The 20401-nt window shown below is 51.9% G+C and overlaps 7 protein-coding genes across 7 annotated transcripts; 2 read left to right on the forward strand and 5 right to left on the reverse strand.

Moving 5' to 3' along the window:
• Positions 1-1243: 1243 nt before the first annotated feature.
• BDZ83DRAFT_758123 (cytochrome P450) lies at positions 1244-3093 on the reverse strand (the record flags this gene model as incomplete). Its single annotated transcript, XM_060514989.1, has 4 exons — positions 1244-1677; positions 1753-2355; positions 2432-2500; positions 2610-3093. The coding sequence occupies 4 exons, from the start codon at positions 3091-3093 to the stop codon at positions 1244-1246; spliced, it is 1590 nt and encodes a 529-aa protein (XP_060358145.1).
• Positions 3094-5229: 2136 nt separating this feature from the next.
• On the forward strand, positions 5230-6376 carry BDZ83DRAFT_724500 (Intradiol ring-cleavage dioxygenase; the record flags this gene model as incomplete). The annotated part of the gene is made up of 3 exons (XM_060512661.1): positions 5230-5881; positions 5935-6252; positions 6357-6376. The coding sequence occupies 3 exons, from the start codon at positions 5230-5232 to the stop codon at positions 6374-6376; spliced, it is 990 nt and encodes a 329-aa protein (XP_060358146.1).
• A 1153-nt stretch (positions 6377-7529) lies between these two features.
• Positions 7530-8663, reverse strand: BDZ83DRAFT_593023 (heterokaryon incompatibility protein-domain-containing protein; the record flags this gene model as incomplete). Its single annotated transcript, XM_060506593.1, has 1 exon — positions 7530-8663. A coding segment is annotated over one exon (1134 nt), but the record flags the coding sequence as incomplete, so codon positions are not given.
• Positions 8664-9576: 913 nt separating this feature from the next.
• Positions 9577-10583, reverse strand: BDZ83DRAFT_642538 (ribonuclease H-like domain-containing protein). The gene has a single exon (XM_060509621.1). It carries the CDS (start codon positions 10371-10373, stop codon positions 9723-9725), a length of 651 nt encoding a protein of 216 aa, XP_060358148.1. The 5' UTR covers positions 10374-10583; the 3' UTR covers positions 9577-9722.
• A 152-nt stretch (positions 10584-10735) lies between these two features.
• BDZ83DRAFT_642542 (glycoside hydrolase family 5 protein) lies at positions 10736-13778 on the reverse strand. The gene has a single exon (XM_060509622.1). It carries the CDS (start codon positions 13524-13526, stop codon positions 11127-11129), a length of 2400 nt encoding a protein of 799 aa, XP_060358149.1. The 5' UTR covers positions 13527-13778; the 3' UTR covers positions 10736-11126.
• Positions 13779-15748, reverse strand: BDZ83DRAFT_642544 (aldo/keto reductase). Its single transcript, XM_060509623.1, has 4 exons — positions 15402-15748; positions 14976-15255; positions 14573-14887; positions 13779-14510 (listed from the first exon to the last, which is right to left on the reverse strand). Exons 1-4 carry the CDS (start codon positions 15446-15448, stop codon positions 14172-14174), a joined length of 981 nt encoding a protein of 326 aa, XP_060358150.1. The 5' UTR covers positions 15449-15748; the 3' UTR covers positions 13779-14171.
• Positions 15749-17676: 1928 nt separating this feature from the next.
• On the forward strand, positions 17677-20185 carry BDZ83DRAFT_712605 (uncharacterized protein; the record flags this gene model as incomplete). The annotated part of the gene is made up of 7 exons (XM_060511617.1): positions 17677-17852; positions 18089-18496; positions 18562-18939; positions 19005-19071; positions 19147-19339; positions 19397-19724; positions 19795-20185. 7 exons carry the CDS (start codon positions 17677-17679, stop codon positions 20183-20185), a joined length of 1941 nt encoding a protein of 646 aa, XP_060358151.1.
• Positions 20186-20401: the final 216 nt, after the last annotated feature.

Genomic DNA, 20401 nt, shown 5'->3' on the forward strand with positions numbered 1-20401 from the left:
GGAGCGACGCTGGCTAACGCGTATCGTGATCCTGCACCGGCAATACCGGACTCTCCTGAGAGGCGACATAGCGGTGTCGTCCCCGGATTTGGATTCGGTGGGAAGCGACGGCGACGAATCCCGGATCCCCAGGATTATTCGCCGACTACGGAGGAAGTGTCCAGCTTATCAAGTTATCCGGGTTCGACTCCTGGAAAAGGGGACAAGGAGAAGGGGGCGGCAGACCCCGAACACGGTGATGCTGCAGATGGAGACGAGAGATGGGGGATAACTAACACAAACAAAGTCAGCGCACTCAACATGCAGCGAGAACTGCACTTGAAGCAGCGGGCGAAAGAGCAGATTGAGGAGCAAAAGCGGCAGCAGAGGGAGTGGCTGAATAATCTTGAAACACAGGAGGCACCGACCGGCATGTTGGAGATGGATATGAGGCCTGATTATGGTACAGAACCTTTAGGAGGAGGATCGAGTGTCAGTATTGGCGGAGCGGGTGGAGGACTCAGCTCGGGGCCATCTGCTGCTTCTCATCGGCAGCAGGCAAGGTATTTGTCGAACGATATGGACTGGGTGCCTGGTTGAGGATCACTCCTTGAATCAGGCCCAGCTTTGTGGGGCAGGGATAACAAAGTCTTATCTGCTGGATAATCTGAGCTAGAGAGATTTAACTTAGATTTATCGATGTGGTTCAGATGGAGGAGTCCATCAGTCCCTATGGAGGCAACGACCTGTCTGTTTCTTGTTTCATATCGTAAATATGCATACTTGAAAGGGACTTGTATTCAACCAAGCTTTCCTGAGACATGCATCTTGTCCAATTTTCCCAGTTCTTTGACAGAATAAATGTGTGGCCTCACGTTTGCAATGTTCATCGTCGAATACTACATGCATATTCGTCAACTCACAGCCTGAAATGTACAGGATAAGGCGGGGCCCGGGGCATAGTCTATAACCTGATTCATCTCAACCGTTCTCAACAGCAGTAAAAGGGACTCCTGCCCAGAAGCTTAAGATGGTTATACCCCTAATCCTGAAGTGCAGAGCTACCGAGCTGTAGCTTGCGGGTACGAATCCCACAAGCGCCCTTCATGTTTCGTGTTTTTGTTTTTCTTCCGTATTCTTTTTCTTCTCGGCTTGAGGCTAGAGTATCTTACTCTTGGTAAAGTGATATGAGTGGATTGAAAATCAACACTTGTCAAGGATCCCCCTCTATGTAAATGCCACGGATCAACACCCCATTCCGTCCTCAAATCGCATCGATATCAATCTCCGGCGCCTCCCTCCTCCTGAACAACAACTTCGCCGTACTGTCCGAGTTCCACGCAAACCCCCACTCCTGCCACTGATGCTTGTACCCAGGCGTCAACTTCCAGTCAAACTTCATTAGCAAATGCGCCAGTGCAATCTTGAGCTCGTTGCCGGCGAAGAAGCGACCCGGGCACGCGTGCTGCCCATGGCCGAAGCCGAGGTGAGAGGGCGACGTGCTGACGAGGTGGGCCTGGCTGTCGAGTTTCGCGTCGCCGCGCATCTCGAGGAAGCGGTAGCCGTTGAAGGCTTCGGGGTTCGGGTAGATGGAGGGATCATGCATCTTGCCCAGGTCGCCGACGCAACGTTCTCCTTTTTGGAGTTTGAGGCCGTTGGGGAGGGTGACTTGGCGGGTTGCCATGCGGGCCATGATTGCTGATTGTTTTGGTGAGCGACTGGTGCTCGGAGGGTATTTCCCTGTTGTCACGGAAGAGAAAAGGAGAGACTTACCAGATGTAACAGGCTTCAGTCGTTGCGACTCTTTGAGAACGCTGTCCATGAGTTTCATGTTGAAAAGAGCCGTCTTCTTCCAGCCTTCAGCGGTGAGAACTTCAACAATTTCCTTCCTCATGACGTCAAATAGTTCGGGGTGCTCTGCAATACGAAGCATCGTCTCTACGAGTAGATCCGTGGTGGTATGAATCGCAACGACCGACAGACCCAGCTGCGCGCCAACGACATCATACTCTCGCCCCTGACTCTCCTCTTCGAACCAATCAATGCCATCATTGAACTTCGGCGCCGGTTCGCCCCTTTCCTTAGCCCGCTGCCGTGCGTCTCTGCGTTTTTGAAGCACCGGCTCAATGATATCTCGAGAATCAGATACCTGCCTTCTAAGAGTCTTGCACTCAGGTAGGAACAAGTTGGCGGCGTAGCGCAGCCAATACGGGTACGGACGCAGGATCTCGGCGCCGAAGAAGGCGTTGACGGTGTAGGACTTTGTTATCGCGAGCCAGGCTTCGTCGCGGCATACTTCATCGCCGAGAAAGACGCGGGAGGAGAGGCGGCAGATGAGGTCGAGGATGGTGTCTTTGGTATTGTACTCTTGCCATTCTACAAAGAGCAGTCCCAAGCGTGTCAGCAATGTGATCGGCTACTTACCCTGCAGTGAGCGTGTTAGGGAACTTACCGGCGGGCTTGCCGAAGATGTGGTTGACAGCGAATCTAGTTTCTGACGCAAGAGGCTCCGTGATTTGGTCTGTGTCATCGTGTAAGTATCGTGAGGGTGTGTTGGTGTAACGTGGGGTCTCAATGTGGGGTGTGGGGTAAGAAAAGGGCAACTTCGTGATGGGAAGCGGAAAACCTACTGAGCAATTTGGTGATGCGCTTCTTGATGACGAGCTGGAAAAGACCATCAGGTCTGTTGCCAACGGCGAAGCCTTCGAATCCACTCAGTTGAGGGTGAAAGTTGTCTGCAAAAGCCTTTGCGAAGCTCAACCCTGGCTCGTTGCGAATATCGTGAACAAGATCTGGCGGAATGACTACTGTCTCGCCAACGTCCGTCATAAGTCTGTAAGGCTGGCCGGGAAATTGAGTCCGAGCGTCTTCCATGATACGACGAGCATTCATCAAGAATCCCTTCTTCCGCTCTTGGTCGAAAAAGTCAAATATTCGTCCCGGGTTGACGGAGGGGAGTTTGCGAGAAGGTTTGCGAATGTGGGGTACTATCGTGAAGATGCTGATGAGGATGATGCCGAGACATAGTGATGTCCATAAATCCAGTTTACGGATGAGTGATGAATCGTCCGCCCATGAGCTGAGAAGATGTTCAGGGGGTGTTATGGCCTCCATCGTGGCAATTTGGGGTGGGAGAAAGTATGAAGCAAAAGCTGATAGACCACGCTTGGGGATGGTCAAAGGTATAAGTGCGTCTACCGTCAACTTATATACTGTGCCCAGCCTCAGAGGGGGTAACTCGGCGGTCAACAAATTATCATCGTCAGTTTCATCATTACACAAGAAATTTCGTATTACAAGTCAAGAATTACTCCAAATCATCTCCACGTTGACGTTGTTTCTAGCATATCACGGTGCTAAACTGCTGCCCGCCGGCCAACACTCCCGTCGTTGCAACTCTGCGCGACCCGCCGCCAACCCTGCCCGCCGCCCTCTCGAGCGAATCAGCGGCGCTTACAACTGGGAACCGCGTCTCTTAAGTTCCGAGTCATGCAGATCATTGTAGCAAGCTTCGGAAGCAGACAAGTGCCCGACAGCGGGACGGGTGGATCTCTAAAATCTGGGATAGTTTTTGATGCCCCCCGGGGAACCGTCCTCAAAAGCGACGACCATCCTCCTCAAATTCTTCTCAGTTTCTGGCTCTGTTCGTGCGAGGTCTTGATTCTTGTCACGCCTCCCCGCTTGACAAGTCTGTCCCCACTTACATCGCGCAAATTCTTTCTTAACCCAAGGCCGACGATGCAGGGGTTAGTCTGGCGTTTAAACGCAACACGGACAGTGATCGATTACTCAAGTGCAGCAACGCGGAGTGCGAGGGCATCGTTTGTCCGTTGTAGCTACGCACACCATATATTTACGACGAAGTCTTGGTCCGCGCCAGGGATGACATGCAATGACGGCAACTTGGCAGATCCCGTGGTTTTGCACAACTTTCATGTTGTTATGGCGAGTAGAGCAGCATCTTATACCAAAGGTAACGAGAACTCCGGTTCGCCGATGAGAGGATACATTTAGGTCATGCTTCCTTGAGGCACTAAGTAGCTAGGCATGAGCGATTGGCACCGTGCATCTAGGCGAAAGATAATTATTGATAGCGGGTGATAGCTTGCTTTGACATTGTCGTCCTAATGCGGCCTGCATGTGTCAGTCTTAACTTGCGTTAACTGCCGTCTGCCAAGCGAAGGTGACTAATAATGCCAAGTTGCACAGTGAAGACTGTCACATCGAGAGTGCAAACTTGAATCATCTGAGCAACTGAGCCTGTTGTCGTCATGGGCCACGGCCATCAGCTATCAGAAGGCCAGAACACAGAGTGGAGTCCAGAACATATCGCGGCAGTACGAGGTATCAATCTTTTGAACTTATGAGCAAGTACGACTACATCTTGACTCAAAAAAGCTCTCGGTTAAAGATGATCTTAACTAGGCTTTCCGCTATTAGCTCTCGGCAATCCGACTACAAAAGCAGCTGCCAACTGGCTGCACAGAGTGACCTGGAGGTTGACTGACACCCTCCGTCAGCTCCATAGCTCACCTCATCAGGTTGTACAGTCGAACTCTATACCAGATCCTCAGCATGACTTTTTGGATAAAAAAAGAGTATTTCAAACCACGATTATTCTAGGAACAATTTCGCCGGATACCGTCCGACTTATGTGCAAAATGTGATGGCGGCTCGGCTCCCACATACCGGATTATTCGGAGCCGGGGCCCTATATTGTCCTCCGCTATGATCTACGGATAAATCGAGCTCCAAATCGACCCCAATCATAATCACTGCTTCCAAGGACGAACAGAGAATACTCGCATTCGTAAATCGTAGTTGATCTACAGTGAGCGGTCCGCGGCCCCCATTCACCCACATTCCGATTTTCAGTGGAGAAAAGTTGGAACAGTCGTCAGCCTCTGCGAACGCTGTGGCACCGTATATACCTATTTTAGATTGACGATATGCTACAAGCTTGTCCGGGCTTGTAATGAAATGACTGTGATTCGTCATTACACTGCCCGCTCCATGTGCGAGTACCCAGTTGATGTCGAAATGCCGACAAACTGTTCATCCTCGGTGACGCGTTCAGGGGAACCAGGTCTTCGAATGATGCTGTCGACATGGCATTTGCATCAATAGTGGCCACTTTTTCCTGAAAGATGGAAAAGGTTGAGACATGTATAAGATGAATCGAGTTTGGATGTTTCTCGACCTCTCGTTCATCCAAACTATCTCTCGGCAGCAACCTTCTCTCCACACATCATGAAACTTTCAACCGTTGCAATTGGCGCGTTCGCCTCCTTGGCCCTTGCCCACAAGGAGGTAGCCCCCGGAGTCATCAAACGCCACGCCGATCTCTCTAAGCGCTGTGCTTCTGGAGCCGCGAAGTTCAAGCAGAAGCGATTCGAGAAGCGCCAGGAGGAGGCTGGCCTGAACAGACGATCCGGCAACAGCTCGTACACCATCGTCACCGAGGGTCCCTACTACGACACTCTCCAGAACGATACCTGCGTCCTTGCCCCCGATGTCACCGCTGGTCCGTACTACTGGCCCCGGTCAGAGACTTTGCGTCAGGACATGACTGAGGACCAAGTCGGCGTTCCTCTTATCCTCGACGTCGGTGTCCTTGATATGGCTACCTGCGAGCCCCTTCCCAACGCACTTGTTGCGTTCTGGCACTGCAACTCCACCGGCAGCTACTCTAGTTTCACTGGCCGTGACCCCAATACGGACTTCCGGGAGCTTCTCGAGTCTCTCAACGTCACTGACTTTGAGATTGGCACCACGGATCTTCATACTGATGACACCACATGGCTTCGTGGCATGTGGCCTTCCAATGATGAGGGTATTCTTGAGATGAAGACCATCTTCCCTGGTTTCTACATCCAAAGATCCATCCACATCCACGCTCAAGGTAAGCCAAATTTTCAAGGATTGTAATACTTCGAAGCTGACAGTTCCAACTAGTCTTCACCGATTGGGTCCTACACAGCAACGGCACCGTCAAGACTGGTAACACCAACTCCATTGGCCAACTGTACTTCAACGAGTCCATTTCACAGGAAATTATGGCCCTGGAGCCCTACGTCAGCCACACCGAGATCAACCGCACAACTAACGACGTGGACTCTGTCTACTCTTCAGGCCTCGCAAATGGCTACAACCCCGTCATCGACATCGTCCCTCTCGATGGTAGTGACATTACCAAAGGCATGGTTGGCTACATCACCATCGGCATCGACACGGAAAACAGCCCTTCTTTGAGTGGCCCGGAGAGCGAGCAAGGTGGCGGAGGTGGCTCTCCTAGCGGAAGTGCCATGCCTAGCGGCACCGCGCCGGCATAAGAGTGAGCGAATGGTGACTGATAAATGCATGTACTCGGAGTTCAGGGAGTTCCAATAGGAAATAGACAGTGAAAACAAACGGGAGGGTGGTAAATTCCATTTAGGAAATAGAAGACTGCATTCCAATCAAGAATCAACAGGGTTTCCATTGTAGTTCATTCTCCAGGGCGTCTTTGAACGACGGTACTCTATTTTGATCATCCAAGATGAGTCTTGCTCTGCTACCTTATGAAGGTGCGCAAGTTCAAGATGTCGGTGGATGCCTTCTTAGGTTTCCTCTGCGTATTCTCGCCACCCACCTGCCTGGATACACAATCGCCAACCCAGCCACACGAATACACACCGGCTGAGGCCCATATAGGTCCCCTCGACTCCATCTCTGTCACCAGCCAGCAGGCGCCCGTCTGAGTCGATGGGTCGGGTCAAACTGGCTGGTGATGGAGCAGTCCATGATCAACAATCAATTATACGCCAACCAGCCTATTCGACGACAGGCTTAGCGAGAGTACCCGAGTTCGAATCCCAGCACGAGCATCCAGAGATGTAGGCCCCAGTCTAGCACTGGGGGTTGAACTCTTTTGTCATTTTGGGTCTTCTGGGTCTTTGAATAATCCCACTTCCAACTCATTAAATAAGCATGAATCGTAACTTTCCGGTTGTTGCCACCCAGTCGGCGCGGTGCATCAGATGATAGCTTCCAATCCGCCGGAACTTTTTCAATTGCTCATCGCCCTCCGTTCTGCTTGTAGATAGAACCGTGTTGACCTCCGGCGGTTGCGGCACAGGCTCAAGAAGTAAACCCTCGAACCTCAAAACGCGGTCTGTATGGTTGACCAGCGGAAGACAGATGACAGTATCTCCTGCGGGCGTCTCTTCAGGCGAGTCCCAACCGTACATTTGCGTCCAATCTGAGTCGGACTCTGAAGTTGCCGGCTGGAGCATCGAACCTAGCGCTTTCCAATCGTTTATTCTAGTGAATGCCTGGAGTTGAATGGATTCCTCATACCTGCCCTTCAGTTGCGAGACCATGTGCTTCACGTCGCCCTCTTCGGTAACCTCTTTTCTGTAAAACGCCACCTTGAGGACACCCTCTAAAATCAACCCGTCGTTTTCCGCCTTTCCGATCTTATTCGTTCCACCGAAACCAGAGGTGGTGAGATCAACAGCTTTCACCAACCCAGTGCCATGCGGATACCAGTTCCCGAATGTTACTGGCGTGTTCAGTGTCATCCACGACCACGATGGCGCCAAGTAATCATTCGGCCGCGCGAAAACCTTTTCCTGAGCACCCCAAAGCAAAGCCCATGGCAAACTCTCGTCTATCCATACACCATAAGCTTGCTTGGTATTGCGCTTATCCTGCAACTGACCGGGCAAGCCCGAAAACGCCACTTGCCTGTCACTAGGGAACGTAAGCTGTGTTTTGGTATACATCTTCACTGTTTCCGACCACGCGGCCTCAAAGGGCTTGGTACCCGCGCTCTCGAGCAGCATATTTCGAAAACGTCTCCGGTCGCCGATGAACTGCCACCAGATAGTGGCAGGCTGCGACGGGACCCCTTCAGGAAACGATTCACAAAGCTCGTGTTGGCCACATGCCCAGAGAATCTGCTGCCGACCAAAGTAGAGCGTCCGAGGGGAGAGAAGTCGCTCCTGAAAGACCCAAGCTCGCTTATGTAGGGGCGCATCTGGAATGTCCGACTTCCATCTGGCATCTAGGTTTTCCCCGTGAAGAAGAAATGGTCGAGCCTCAGAATCCATCGAGAACGGCGATGGTATGACGCAGGGCAAAACAGTCCATGGGTCTCTGTCCGAAAAGCAGCCGCCTGATCCGTCCGCCGCGTGGCTTGCAGATATGGTACAAAGCGACAGGCTGTAGACCTTGCCCATCGTAGGTGCCTCTCGTCGCCAGTCATCTTCGCTGTGCTGAATGATGCAGATGGAATCTATCCATAGATATCGAACTCCAAGTCTCCTAGCGATAACAAAGGCGTCTGTAAAGGTTTTGGAAAGCTCTGAGTGCGGTATTTCTTTCATAAACTGCTTGATGTTCGTCTCTAGGAGAATGCACGGCTGCTTAAGGCCCCAGCAGTGGCTCAGCGTCATCCATCGAACAGGGCGTTGTAGAGATCGCGAATGTACCAGCTTGGCCACGTTGGAAGGGGACTCTCCCAAGTCAATCAGGCGTGTAGGGGCCCATCCGTTCTCGTTTGGCATTGAGCAATCGTGTGATTTCAGGCAATCCGTGAGAAACTTCTGAGCTAAGCTGAATGCTTGCTCCGAGCCAGTATTGGTGTTCAGAGCCAGAACGGACTCTTCCCTTGGGATTGAAGCTGCAACTTCCGCTGTCATTCCGCATGAGCCTTTTAAATCCTACCAGCATAGTTACTCGGGAGCATCACGGACCTGTTGTTTCTTCGATGGAGAAGAAAATGGTCTGCATTCGATTGGCATTCTCCTCGTCAAATCTCCACAGGCCCATGTGAATTTTGTAACCTTGAGTTCCGCTGGCAAAGCCATATCGAAGCTCGAGACTACTATCTGGGTTCAATTCATCCCAGTCTGACCATGGCATATCGCTCTTCTCCACAAAGTTCAAGCGTCGAACCCATATGAGACTACACAGGCGACAGCCACCACACTTTCCGTCTTCCAGGCTCCCTTTGGTGTGCGGAAGCCGGTAGCCTTCATTATTCGGAGAATACAGACCATATGAAGAGACTTCTCTGGCTTCAGTAAAAATAGTCAAACAATGCTCGCACAGATGAGACCAGGAATTGTCGTGAGGTCGAGTCCCCATGGCCACAAGAGTTGTCGAACAACGTTGGGCTCTGAGCTGGATTAGGTGTTCACAAGAACATATGATCAGGCAGCTGAATGTACATTACGTTTTGGAGTAGGTAGATGATGCAAGAGAATCCATCTGCTCAAAATTATGACTTTCAGTCACGTGACGTAAGCAGAGTTGGACCACCTTATCGCTGTTGTTCATTGGTTGTGATTGTCTCTTATCCTACATAGGATTGTTCAACAACTCAAAAGGAATTGCTCCCAACTCTGCTCTGCAAAGCAGCACCGAGAATGCCATGAGTTCAAGGATTTTAAGACAGAGCATAATCATTCAAACATTGATGAGTCTGTAAAAAAAAAAACCAACGCTTAAATCTGATTTAGTTCTGACGAGTGCTAGCCAGGTTGGTGATGAGAGTGAAGGCAATTTAACATTTCGCTGGCAATCCTTCTCAGACCATCACCTGTATTACCTTGTCGACTCAAGCAACTTCAACAACTTCACGTACTCGTCAAGTCGATCGCAAAAGCTCCCATTGACTTTCAAAAGCCTGACACAAAACTAAGGACATCCCTACAGAAGTCTTGAAAAGTTGCACATCCCATCAGCATCAAAACGTCCTACGGCACACTTGAAAACGCCCGATTAGCCAATGCATCAGCCTCCTTATTCTCCTCCCTCGGCACAGCCCAAAACAAAATATCCCTTCCCCCATCATCTCCATACGTCATCTCATCCAACTGCTCATGCAACTCCCTCAACACCTCAAAATGCGCAACCCTCTTCCCCCTCGCATTCAACCCCTCATTCTCAATCCACTCCCCAATCCAAAGCGCCATAGCATTCGCAAGATACTCCGAGTCCGTCACAATCGTAATTCGGTTCAACGAATAATCCCTCCCCGTAATCTCGCAAATAATCCTCACAGCCTGCACCAGCGCCTCAATCTCCGCCCTCGAGTTCGTCTGCGGGAGGTCCCTTGCCAACAACCCGCACGCGTTGTGCCGTGACCCAGGACCAAAGTAGACGCCCCACGAGGCTTGTGCGTCGGGGAGCCCGTTGTTGCGACAGGCGCCGTCAATGTAGACAACCATGCTGCCGCGTTCGGGGACGGGGCGTTTGGTGGCCCAGGAGTACATCTGCATGCCGAGGAGCTGGGTTGAGGGGTTGTAGATGATGAGGTCTGCTTTTGGGACCATTCTGTGAGTGTCGCTTGCGCGGTGGTCGAAGAGACGGCTTCCCATGCCGTCGTCGTCGTCGTAGCCCATCATCTTGGCGGTGGTGTTGATTCGCTTTCACGATAGATATTGTCAAGGATGAGAGACGAGAAGTTCTTATTACACCAAAGGATACCCTAGATTTGGGGATGCTGTTGCTTAGCAGACAGTTCGGAGTCTTTCCTGGTGGAGTGGTCAACATGGTACATTCACCAAGACAGACACTAATCTTGCGGGCTAACCTTTTACAACAGTATGACATCTACTAGTAAACCGTGAATATTACTATTGTGTAAGTCGCTCGTGATAGGTTGCCCGTCGGTCGAATGAGTTCTGATTATGAGCTCAACAGAGGTTGACAGAAGCATGGGCAAAAGAGGGGGAGGGGCAAAAGTTAAACCAATAAACTTGACCTAGAGACGGATAAAAGTGGCCCCTTGCATATGAACTTCAGATGCCTCTTGGTTCTGATATTCAATGTTCACCGTCCACTCTATCTTACTATATCTTGAAGTCGCGTCTGAGAGGTCAGTTTCAGGCCAGGATTAAGGCGGAGAATCGGTGATACTAGGTACTTCATGACTATGCGGGTCAAAATGGCGACCCGTGAATTCTCACACGATTCGCTTGTCAGCTTTCGACGTTGGGCAGCGTACTTCCATTCTCAAAGTCAAAGAGACATGAGCCCATACTCAAGCCTCTGACCTTAGGTCTCTTACAAAGTTCATTTAAGCACCCGATATCTAACCCCATCAACTTCAAAAGTCTACCGCAACTACCTTTCTGCTGCGAATTAACCCTCCGCCCCTAGACAAACATCGTCACAACAGCTAGGAAAATGACGAGAAGCCCAGGCAACAACATCGGCATCATCAACTCCCCAATCGCAAGCTCCGTACTAGGCGATATGAGACTCAGCGGGAAACTAGGCGGGAACGCCCGCCTCCTTCTCTCAACAGTCTCCATCAGATGCCTCGGGATGTTCGTAATATCAATCGTCAAGCGGTGCGTGCTCTTACTTCCGTCATGTTGCACATACAACGTCGCCAGATCAGGATCATACGACCACTCTCCGTCGCTGACCTTGATGTCGATGTTGCGCTGCGCGTAGTGGTACTTTGGCACAAAGATCTCCGTCGTCCGTGACTTTTGTGGTTGACTTTTGCTATTCTTGACGTCGGTCTCGGCCTCTGAAGTCCATTCGAATTCGTAATGGAGGGTCCGCGGGTCCCAATCCGAGCGAACGGGGCGACCTGCAATTTTGACGGCGTAAGGACGAATAATCACGTCCAGCACCCTCCCGCCGCGGTACAGCTCATTATCCTCATGTGCTGCGTTAGCATAGTCTGGCAGAATGTGGCCCGGCTTCGCTTCAGTGTCGCCGTTAACGACAGAGAAATCTTCCTTGTTCCACCCATCGCCGTACTCCACCCGATTATCAGGGTTATAATTCCACAGCGTAAAGGCCAGGTTATTGTCCTCCATGGCCGAGACGAGCGCGTGCATGAGCTCCCGCAGCTTATCGTAGTTGCCCGTCTTGAAGGCTTCGCCGCCGTTGATGTCGTAGGGTATGCCGACCTCGCCGATGAGGGCAGGCACGTGGGTCCCCAGCGACTTTTGCCCATACTTTAGGATGTTGGCGAGCTGCGTGCGGTAGTTTTGGCGGAGCGCTTTAGCGCCGAAGTAGAGCGCTTTCAAGATGAACATGCCCCTGGAGAGGCCTTGTACGTTGACGCTCATCCACGAGTGATGCTTGCTGAACAATACGTTGAGGTCGTAGAAATGAGGAGCAAAGACGAGATTTCCTGGCCTCGGGGTGTCGATGATTGTCTTGGTCGCGTATGTCTGCTTCTGTCCGGCTTCGTCCACCTTGCCGTCCTGGCCAACCCAAGGGGGCACAAACTCATTTGGGATCGGCTCGAAGAAGCAGAACTGGCGGGAAGACTTCCGTGAGACACGCTCCGAGAAGCGCTTGAGGAAGGGACCGTAAAAGTCGCGGTACCATTCCAGCGGCTTGCCTTCACGGCCCGGCCGGTGGTCGACCTCAAAGTAATCCTGCTGCAGAATCTTTGGGCCCCTTTTGGCTTCGTCCCATTCCCAGACGCCATGAGCGCGCCATACACACTCGCCGAGACCGTAATTCTGTGGTTCCGATGCACTTGGCTTAGCAGCCAGCCAAGCAGATCTTCCCTTAGGGTCGACGACAGTTTTGTGAGAAATACGAGTAGGGAACGGCCAAGACTTGACGTAATAATTGACTTCTTGAGCGTAGCCACTGGCAAGTGCGAGTGCTTGTGTCAAGGAAGGGTAGTATCCGATATGAAGGTCGGTATCATAGTTCCAACCGTCGAACCCATGAAGATTGACGAGACCTCGATGTGGCTCATTCAACGGCTCAAATCCAACGCATGCCTCGAGACCAGCCACCTCATCAGCGAGCCGGCCAAAAGCTTCGATAAAGGCACTTTGAAGAAACTCCTGAGCCGAAACAGTCTCATCACTGCCATTCTTCGACCGCTGACATTGCAGCTTTGGCGCCAGAGCTTCGCCCGCCCAAAACAGCGTCGCCATGGTCGATGCAGCGATCTTCTGGTACCCAGATGGCCACACAAACGGACCGCTCGGCTCCTTCTCATTCACAGGCGCCGTAGCTCTCCTCAGATCATCCTGCCCATGCACATATGCGGCACCAGTCTCAGTGAAGGCCTCGACATCGAGCCCAGCAACCTCAAACGTCCAGCCGGGTGCCCCGCTGCCGCCACTGAACCGGCTCCACACATCCTGGTGAGCGCAGATAAAGCACTTGATACCATATTTCGGCATGATCTCAATGAGCTGGCGCAGATAGTCGATATACTCCAAATCAACATCAGTCTCCGGGTCCGGCCCGGAGTGTCCAATTGACTCCCACGTAACAAGCAGGCGGATCAGCGGCAAGCCCCAAGCCTGCAACCGTCTGAAGTGCAGCGGCGCATCTCCAAGAGGAAACGGTCTGCCGATGAATGTCACTGTCCGGTGCTCGAAGAAGCCGTCGGTGAGATGAGACAGGCCATTGGGCGTCGTGGGCAGCTTGCTTGCCCCGGAGATGTTAAGGCCATGCAGCGTGAGGGTGCGCCCGTAGTTGTCGACAAAGTAGCCATCTTTCAGGCCAATTGGACCTCCTAATGCCGCGTCTGAGAGGTCCTGCGCAGCGTACTTGGCCGCCATGGTTGAAGGGGTGGTGCAATGGGTGTTGAGGATCAAGGTGTAAGGTGAGCTTTTAAGCTTGATTGGCCAGGGATGTGCTCCGGACGTTACGCGTACTGGCAGCTTCTCGTCAGGACAGATAGTCTGCTTAGTCAGCGGGTGCTCCCCGAAATTGCAGTCATCAAGTTGACAGGCTCACGACTCGTCAACAAAGCCAATGCAGATCATGAAATACCTCTGAGTAGTACTTGAATTCAATTCAGAAGAACAAGGTGTGAAGTGAAAAAGTCGAATGATTTTGAAGTTGTTCTAAGAGCGAAAGTCGTCAACGTACATCCTACCGGGAAAGTCGGGCCCCGAAAGTGGATGCAGTGCCAGGGCTTGTGCCTCACCGACTGCTCAAGGTCCTTGAGCCGTCTACCTATCTGCCCTGATTTGATTAAGTCTCGACACAAGAGTATCAGACCGCGTCAATATCTCTGACTGCATGTGCTGACACCAAGTTTCACAGATCAGTATGGCGCAGGCAGTGTTCTTATTTGTTTTCATTATTCATAGAGTCGTCCATCTATGGCCGTCTACGGCTTTTTCTATATAAGGCCCGCATGGTATCATGAACTAGGAACGCGGTAATTTTTCTTTCCTCTTTATCAACAGCACACAAACTTAAAGCTTGCGAACGACCTTGTTGGAGGCCTCCTTCTCCTCCTTCTCGTCCCAGATATTGATGTTCCAGCGGGGCTTGTAGGTGAAGGGAATGTTGTAGCGGCGGGGCTCCTTGCCGATCTCGTTGATGGCGGCAACGTCCTCATCCGAGATCTTGACCTCCTGGAAGTTGGACTGGATGCGGCTGGGGGTGACGGACTTGGGAATGACGGAGTGGCCGCCGACCTGGGACCAGGCGAGGACGACCTGGGCGGGGGTGGCGTTAAGCTTGGTGGCGATCTTCTTGACGACGTCGTTCTCGATCAGGAGGGGAAGACCGAAGCCGTTGTTACCAAAGGCCTGCGCTTGTTAGTCACTGTGTCACTGAGGAGAGGTGGTGTTGGTGGTGGGGGTGAACATACAGAGTAGGCGGTGATGTGGATGTTCTTCTCCTTGGCGTACTTGATCAGGGTGTCGTTCTGCTGGAGGAGGGGGTGGCGCTCGATTTGGTTAACGGCGGGGGTAACACCGGTGGCGTCGATGACGGTCTGGAGGTCCTCGACGGTGAAGTTGGAGACACCAATGTTCTTGGCCTTGGACTTGGGGAGGTCGATCAGGGCCTTCCAGGTGTCGACCAGGGAAACGCTCTGGTCGAGGTCGACCTCACCCTCGGCGGCGAGGGGGAAGAGCTTGTCGCCATCCTTCTTGAAGGCAACGGGCCAGTGGATGAGGTAGAGCTGTGAGTGAGTGGTTAGCCGGGAATTGCTCACCCGTTGATGTCCACCCAACTAAGCAGAAAAGGAGGGGCACGGTAGGAAGACATACGTCAAGGTAGTCGAGCTCGAGCTCCTTGAGGGTCTCGTCAAGAGCAGCCTCGACGTTCTCGGGCTTGTGGTTGTTGTTCCACAGCTTAGAGGTGATCCAGATGTCCTCACGCTTGAGGCCGGGGATCTCGGCGAGGGCCTTCTTGATACCCTGGGCGACCTCGGGCTGGTTCTGGTAGATCTTGGCGAGATCGAGGTGGCGGTAGCCGGCCTTGAGGGCCTCGTAGACGCCGACGGAGACTTCGCCGGGGGCGGACTGCCAGGTGCCGTATCCCAGAGTGCTAGAATGGCCATAAGTCAGTTTACTCTATGTGTTTTTTTCGTTTTGCGGTACGGGGAGGGTAGGAAAAGAGGCAGAGCGCGAGCACGAGAGCGGGGTATCGCGATCGGCAGGGGAATGGATGGAGGGGTAATTATTTGTACGTACGGGATCTCGGCGCCGGTGTTAAGCTTGGCCTTGGTTCCGAAAGACATTTTTGCTGGATTTGTCTGAGAATTGGTTTAGAAGAAAAAGAAGAGGAAGAGTGTACGATATCGTGAGAATCACCAGCAGAAGAAAAGGCCGAAGGGGAGAGCTTCTAGGTGGCCTCTTTTTAAACAAGTGAGGGGTTCCAACACGCAATTGCATCATCGTTTGTCAGGATGAGCTGCGCACCCTGATGGGATGGGGTACATCGTACTTTCTCTCCGTGACGCCCACCGTCGGACCCGCTAAACGGCCCTCGAGTACCAATTGTCGATGGAGGATGTGGATGATGGAGGAGGAGACGCGGGTTGCCCCAGGACACGGTCGTGACGCTGCCACCGTCGCCAACTGTTAGGATTGCCTATATGGGTTGGCCGTGGCGGGGTCGCGGTCGTGGGTGTGGACCGTGGGCGATGGTGAGACTGGGGGACCCCGCGCTTCCACCTCAATCTCCCGTCTTCTGTCTCTCTCGGCTGCGGAGCCCGAAGTCGGCCATCACGGAGGGGCTCTCGTTACGGCGTACAGATAGGCTCGCTTGGAACTGAGACGTGAGTCCGTTTGGACCCGTCTGAGTCCGTCTGGGCCCGGCATCGGGTAAGCACTACACGCTGATCCGTCCCGGCACATAGTAACATCTTCACAACTCTTAGAGTACCTGAGTTTGAGGCCTTCCGGTCCATGCGAGATGCCATTCATGAGATCCAAGGCATCTTGGATACTGAGAGTTGAGCTTACCATCTAACTCTGTCAACTCACTCTATGACCTCACTCTGTGAGATGAAATCGACTTCATCATGATGACTTTGTATCACGTCTTATCACTCACTCATGTCGTCTTGATCATGTCAAGCATCGACGAAATGTCGTGCAGTGACGGGACAGACGGCGCGGATGACGATCAGTGTAGCTCATGGAAATGCCGCAATTGCCACTAGACTTTCTCTCGGCACATCTTTACACCAAGCCCCGAAAGCGTGTTCCACTCAACCGTTCTTCATGTTCCACACAACCTTAATCTGATGCGATCAAATGAGATTTCGCGATTTGTGGTATGGCAAACTGAGAATGCGCGGTGCATCGCGCGACTACAGAATCAGGTCCCACAAAAAAACAACTGCTCACTCTCCTCGTTTGGGTAACAACCATCGGGTATCTATACTCATGGCTAAACATCACGATTCAAAACAACTTTTGTTGATAAGACCGATGAGATACAATTGGCAGAGACGATGGAAAGTGTGAATAGAATCAGTGCTTCCCGTGCCCTAATAACGTGAGAGCGGGCAGGTGAGCTCAATGTAGGCGCTGTGAGTTGAACATAGCAGGACTAGATTGCCGCTCACTACTGAGTACCTCGCGCGACTCTGAGGCTTTATCTTGGACGATGAGAAGTAAGAATAGTCACTTTGTTCTTGGCAAAGGACACTGCATCCGTGATGATTGGGATCAAGCCGTGTGCATTTACAAGAGGTTGGCGATGAACATCACTGCCTCAGATCCAACAATGCCTCCCCTGCCTCGACCCCCACGTCGATCATATCCATGCAAGCTGTCATCCACGTCGAAAAAAGAATCTCACATCTTGAGCCAAGCTCCCGACCGGGTAAGATGGACACAGGCGCCGGTTCCTGCATCCTTCCTAAGCCCATTACCCAATCATCCTCCGGGTGAGACATCTCACGCTGCTCGCTTACGCTCGAGAAGCGCGTTCTGTAGCGCCGCCAGAGTTCCGAGGGGATCATCAGGGGGCCTGACAGGATGCGGCCCGCCACGGTCCACTGTGGGGAACCATAAAATTAGAGTGCCTCAAGCGACCGTGGCTGCCGACTGGTGCGTTGCGAAAGGTGTTCACTCCGCGACATCTCAGTCATGACGGACATTCATGACTATGAATGACGAATCTCAGTATATACATTGAGAAGTGAATCCAGTATGAGTTCTTGGTACCTTAGATTTGGCGCGGTAGCCGCGTCCCGGCTTGGTCTTTCATGTTAGGTCGTAACGCTGAGTTATCGCGGAAACTTTGTCAATGCCGAAATACCGTGGTGTCGAATTATGGGCCCCTGTTCGGCGCCGAAACTATCAATGACCTCCTTTCATTTACCCTGTCCATTCACTCGATGGGAGCCATTATTTGGCCTTTTCACTTTCATCACGTGCGTCTCGCCGAAAAGCCGACAAGAATACGGTCCCGGTAGCTAGACGTTCCCCGGAGCGGAATTGTATACCGGCTTACATGGCGACCGCCGCCGACATTGGAGTAGGTGTGGCGAGACTCAGCAAAGCGTGCACCGAGTGTCACTCGCGCAAAGTTAAGTGCGATGCGCCTGTGGTTGGGATACCCTGCGGCCGATGTGCCAGCAAGGGATACTACGAGAGTTGCAAGTTGGTCTCTCGCCAGATACGAAAGAGGTAGGCGAAAGCAAAGATGAATCTGGGATAACATTCTTGGTCCTCTGACGACAGCCCCAAAGGAAGAGAAGAACAGACGATTCGATCCAAGACTGCCATGGTACCCAGAATGTGAGAACGCCATGTTGCTTCCCGTCGGTCCATCCGGGCAGCCCAAGTTCGGCCTATGGCATATAAAAGCTGTAGAAATATAGCAGTGATGACTGACTGTAGCAGGATACTGAGTCTACACCCAGAGAATCCTTGTCAAATCATGCCGTAGTTGATTCACCTGGCCTTTCTACTCGCAGGGTGCAGCGATCTTCCACTCGACACACGCATGGTCCACATGGCCTTGGTGAACTTGGGAAGACGAGCTCGATAGGCTCAGGCCGCACGCCCGAAAACATACGAGACGTCTATGCACTCCCACAGGCGCAAGCAGAATACAACGGAAGGAGTCATTATCTCAATATATTGAAGACGGCGATGAATGGCAGTCAGACGAGTGAAAGTCCCGGACTCGGGTCTACTGCCAACAGCTCCACCGATAACACTCCACACTACCCAGAAAACACACAGGTCGGCATGTCTGGTTTGGATCCAGTGGATCTGGAGTTTCTTATGAAGAAGGGCGCATTTGTGTTGCCGCACCGGGATACCTTGTAAGCCGTCCACTCAAAAGATGACTCCCATGACGAATCTATAAAAGCTGACAAGAAGGCGTGAGAATGGTGTTTTTGACTGCCTATTTTCGCTTTGTTCATCCATATTCGCCCGTATTGGACCCAAGCCACTTCTTACAGAGTTACGAGTTAGGATCCTATTCGCCGTTTCTCATACAGACGGTCCTAACGAGTGCTACTCTCTACGTGCCGACTGACCTCCTCACCTCATGTGGATACTCAAACGTCACAGAGGCGCAGACAGCATTCTTCAATAAAGCGTTGCTGCTACACGACTTTCAATGCGAGAAGAGTCAGCTATGCCTGCTGCAAGGATCCCTCATCTTGGGTACAACTGCCTTTTTCTACCCCATTGACCGAGATGTTCAGTACTGGTTCTTCAACGCCGTTCGGCTTGCCACGAAACTGGAACTCCAGAAGCTGTGAGCATGCCTCAATTCCATGCCACGCAAACGTGTTTCAATCTGCTTACAATTAGAATCTGTAGTGATCAATTACGGATTGCGGATGCCCAGCTTCGCGGGCTGTACAGAAGAATTTGGTGGGTGATATACGTGAGTTCATCATGAGGACACAGCGGACAAGAGCCGCTTGTCTCACCTGCTATTGACACTGACGCATTGTTCTAGTGTCGAGACGTGCTACTGTCATTCCTGGGCATGCAAAGTATGCCTCTGGTCAGCTACAAGAAGAAGCTGCCAGCATTGCCAACGGCGGAAGATTGGGAGGTTCAAAGCGACGAAATGCATGCCCTATTTTCTCTCGCACTAACCCGTGAACAAGAGCTTCACTTTATCGATTACTGTAACTTGTCTGTGCTAGGTAGGTTGCAAGTAGTCAATATTCGGGACAGTTCCTGACACTTACTCATGATGACAGGAAGGAAATGGCTAGTCGGAATATCCGACCCCGATCAGGTCAACGCTGAAACCATGGCTCACGAGTTTCACGACTGGAGAAGTCAGCTTCGAGGAGCAACCTACGCAGACCATCACCTTACCGACGGCCCCTACCTCACGGCCCTCATCGCAGCCAGCTACCGGTTCGAGTGTATCTTGTACAGGACTCTCAAGCTTCATTGGAAGTCTGTTGATGTTTCCCGGCACGACTGGGCAAGAGGTCGACTTCGATGCTCTATGTTTGAGCTTGACACGCTGTTTGGCAGAGCACTTGCAAATGGTGAGCTTGGGAGCCTGCCCATGTCATTGTATGTCTTCATGGCAGAGATTCCCAAAGTCTTTGTCGAGGCAGAAACGGCTAACGATTGACCATGGAAGCAATTCAAATATCCCAATAGCACTGGCCCTCCACATAGAGACCGCCTTGGATGCTGTCGAGTCAAACGCAACCAAGTCCATGTCGCTCATCTATATTCGTCAAGGATTGCTCATTCTAGAGCAACTTCAGGACTTACCAGTCATGAAGAGGATATTGTCCATCTTTGAGTGGGCGTTAAATCGGTTGGATTTAATCCCAGAGGCTTCCCGGGACAAGCAACTCAGTGACGGTATTCATGCTGGTATGGTGCAGGACGGGTCTGTGGACCAGATGGGAGCCTCGACGGATCATGAATTTGGAGAAATGCTCGATCAGATGGAGCCGTGGTTTGGCGATTTCCTTGTGCTTGACTTCATCGACAATTTGAGATCGAGCGGCGACAGAATATAGGCCTCGAAAGTTTTTGGGCATAAAGGTGATGAAATGAGAATCATTTGACGTGGCTTTGCAAGGGAAGTCTTTCTATAAAATTTCCTACCACAATCTTGTTGCCGATAGTGGGACAGTCACTTTGCTCTACACATGTTCGCAAATCAGGTATGTCGGTGAATCTGTTGGCTTGCGGTTGTCGACGCCTCCAGCGAAAAAGGCGACAGTTCACCATAT

This window comes from Colletotrichum acutatum (assembly GCF_030867785.1).
Source record: "Colletotrichum acutatum strain CBS 112980 chromosome Unknown BDZ83scaffold_203, whole genome shotgun sequence".
NCBI classification, from domain to species: domain Eukaryota; kingdom Fungi; phylum Ascomycota; class Sordariomycetes; order Glomerellales; family Glomerellaceae; genus Colletotrichum; species Colletotrichum acutatum.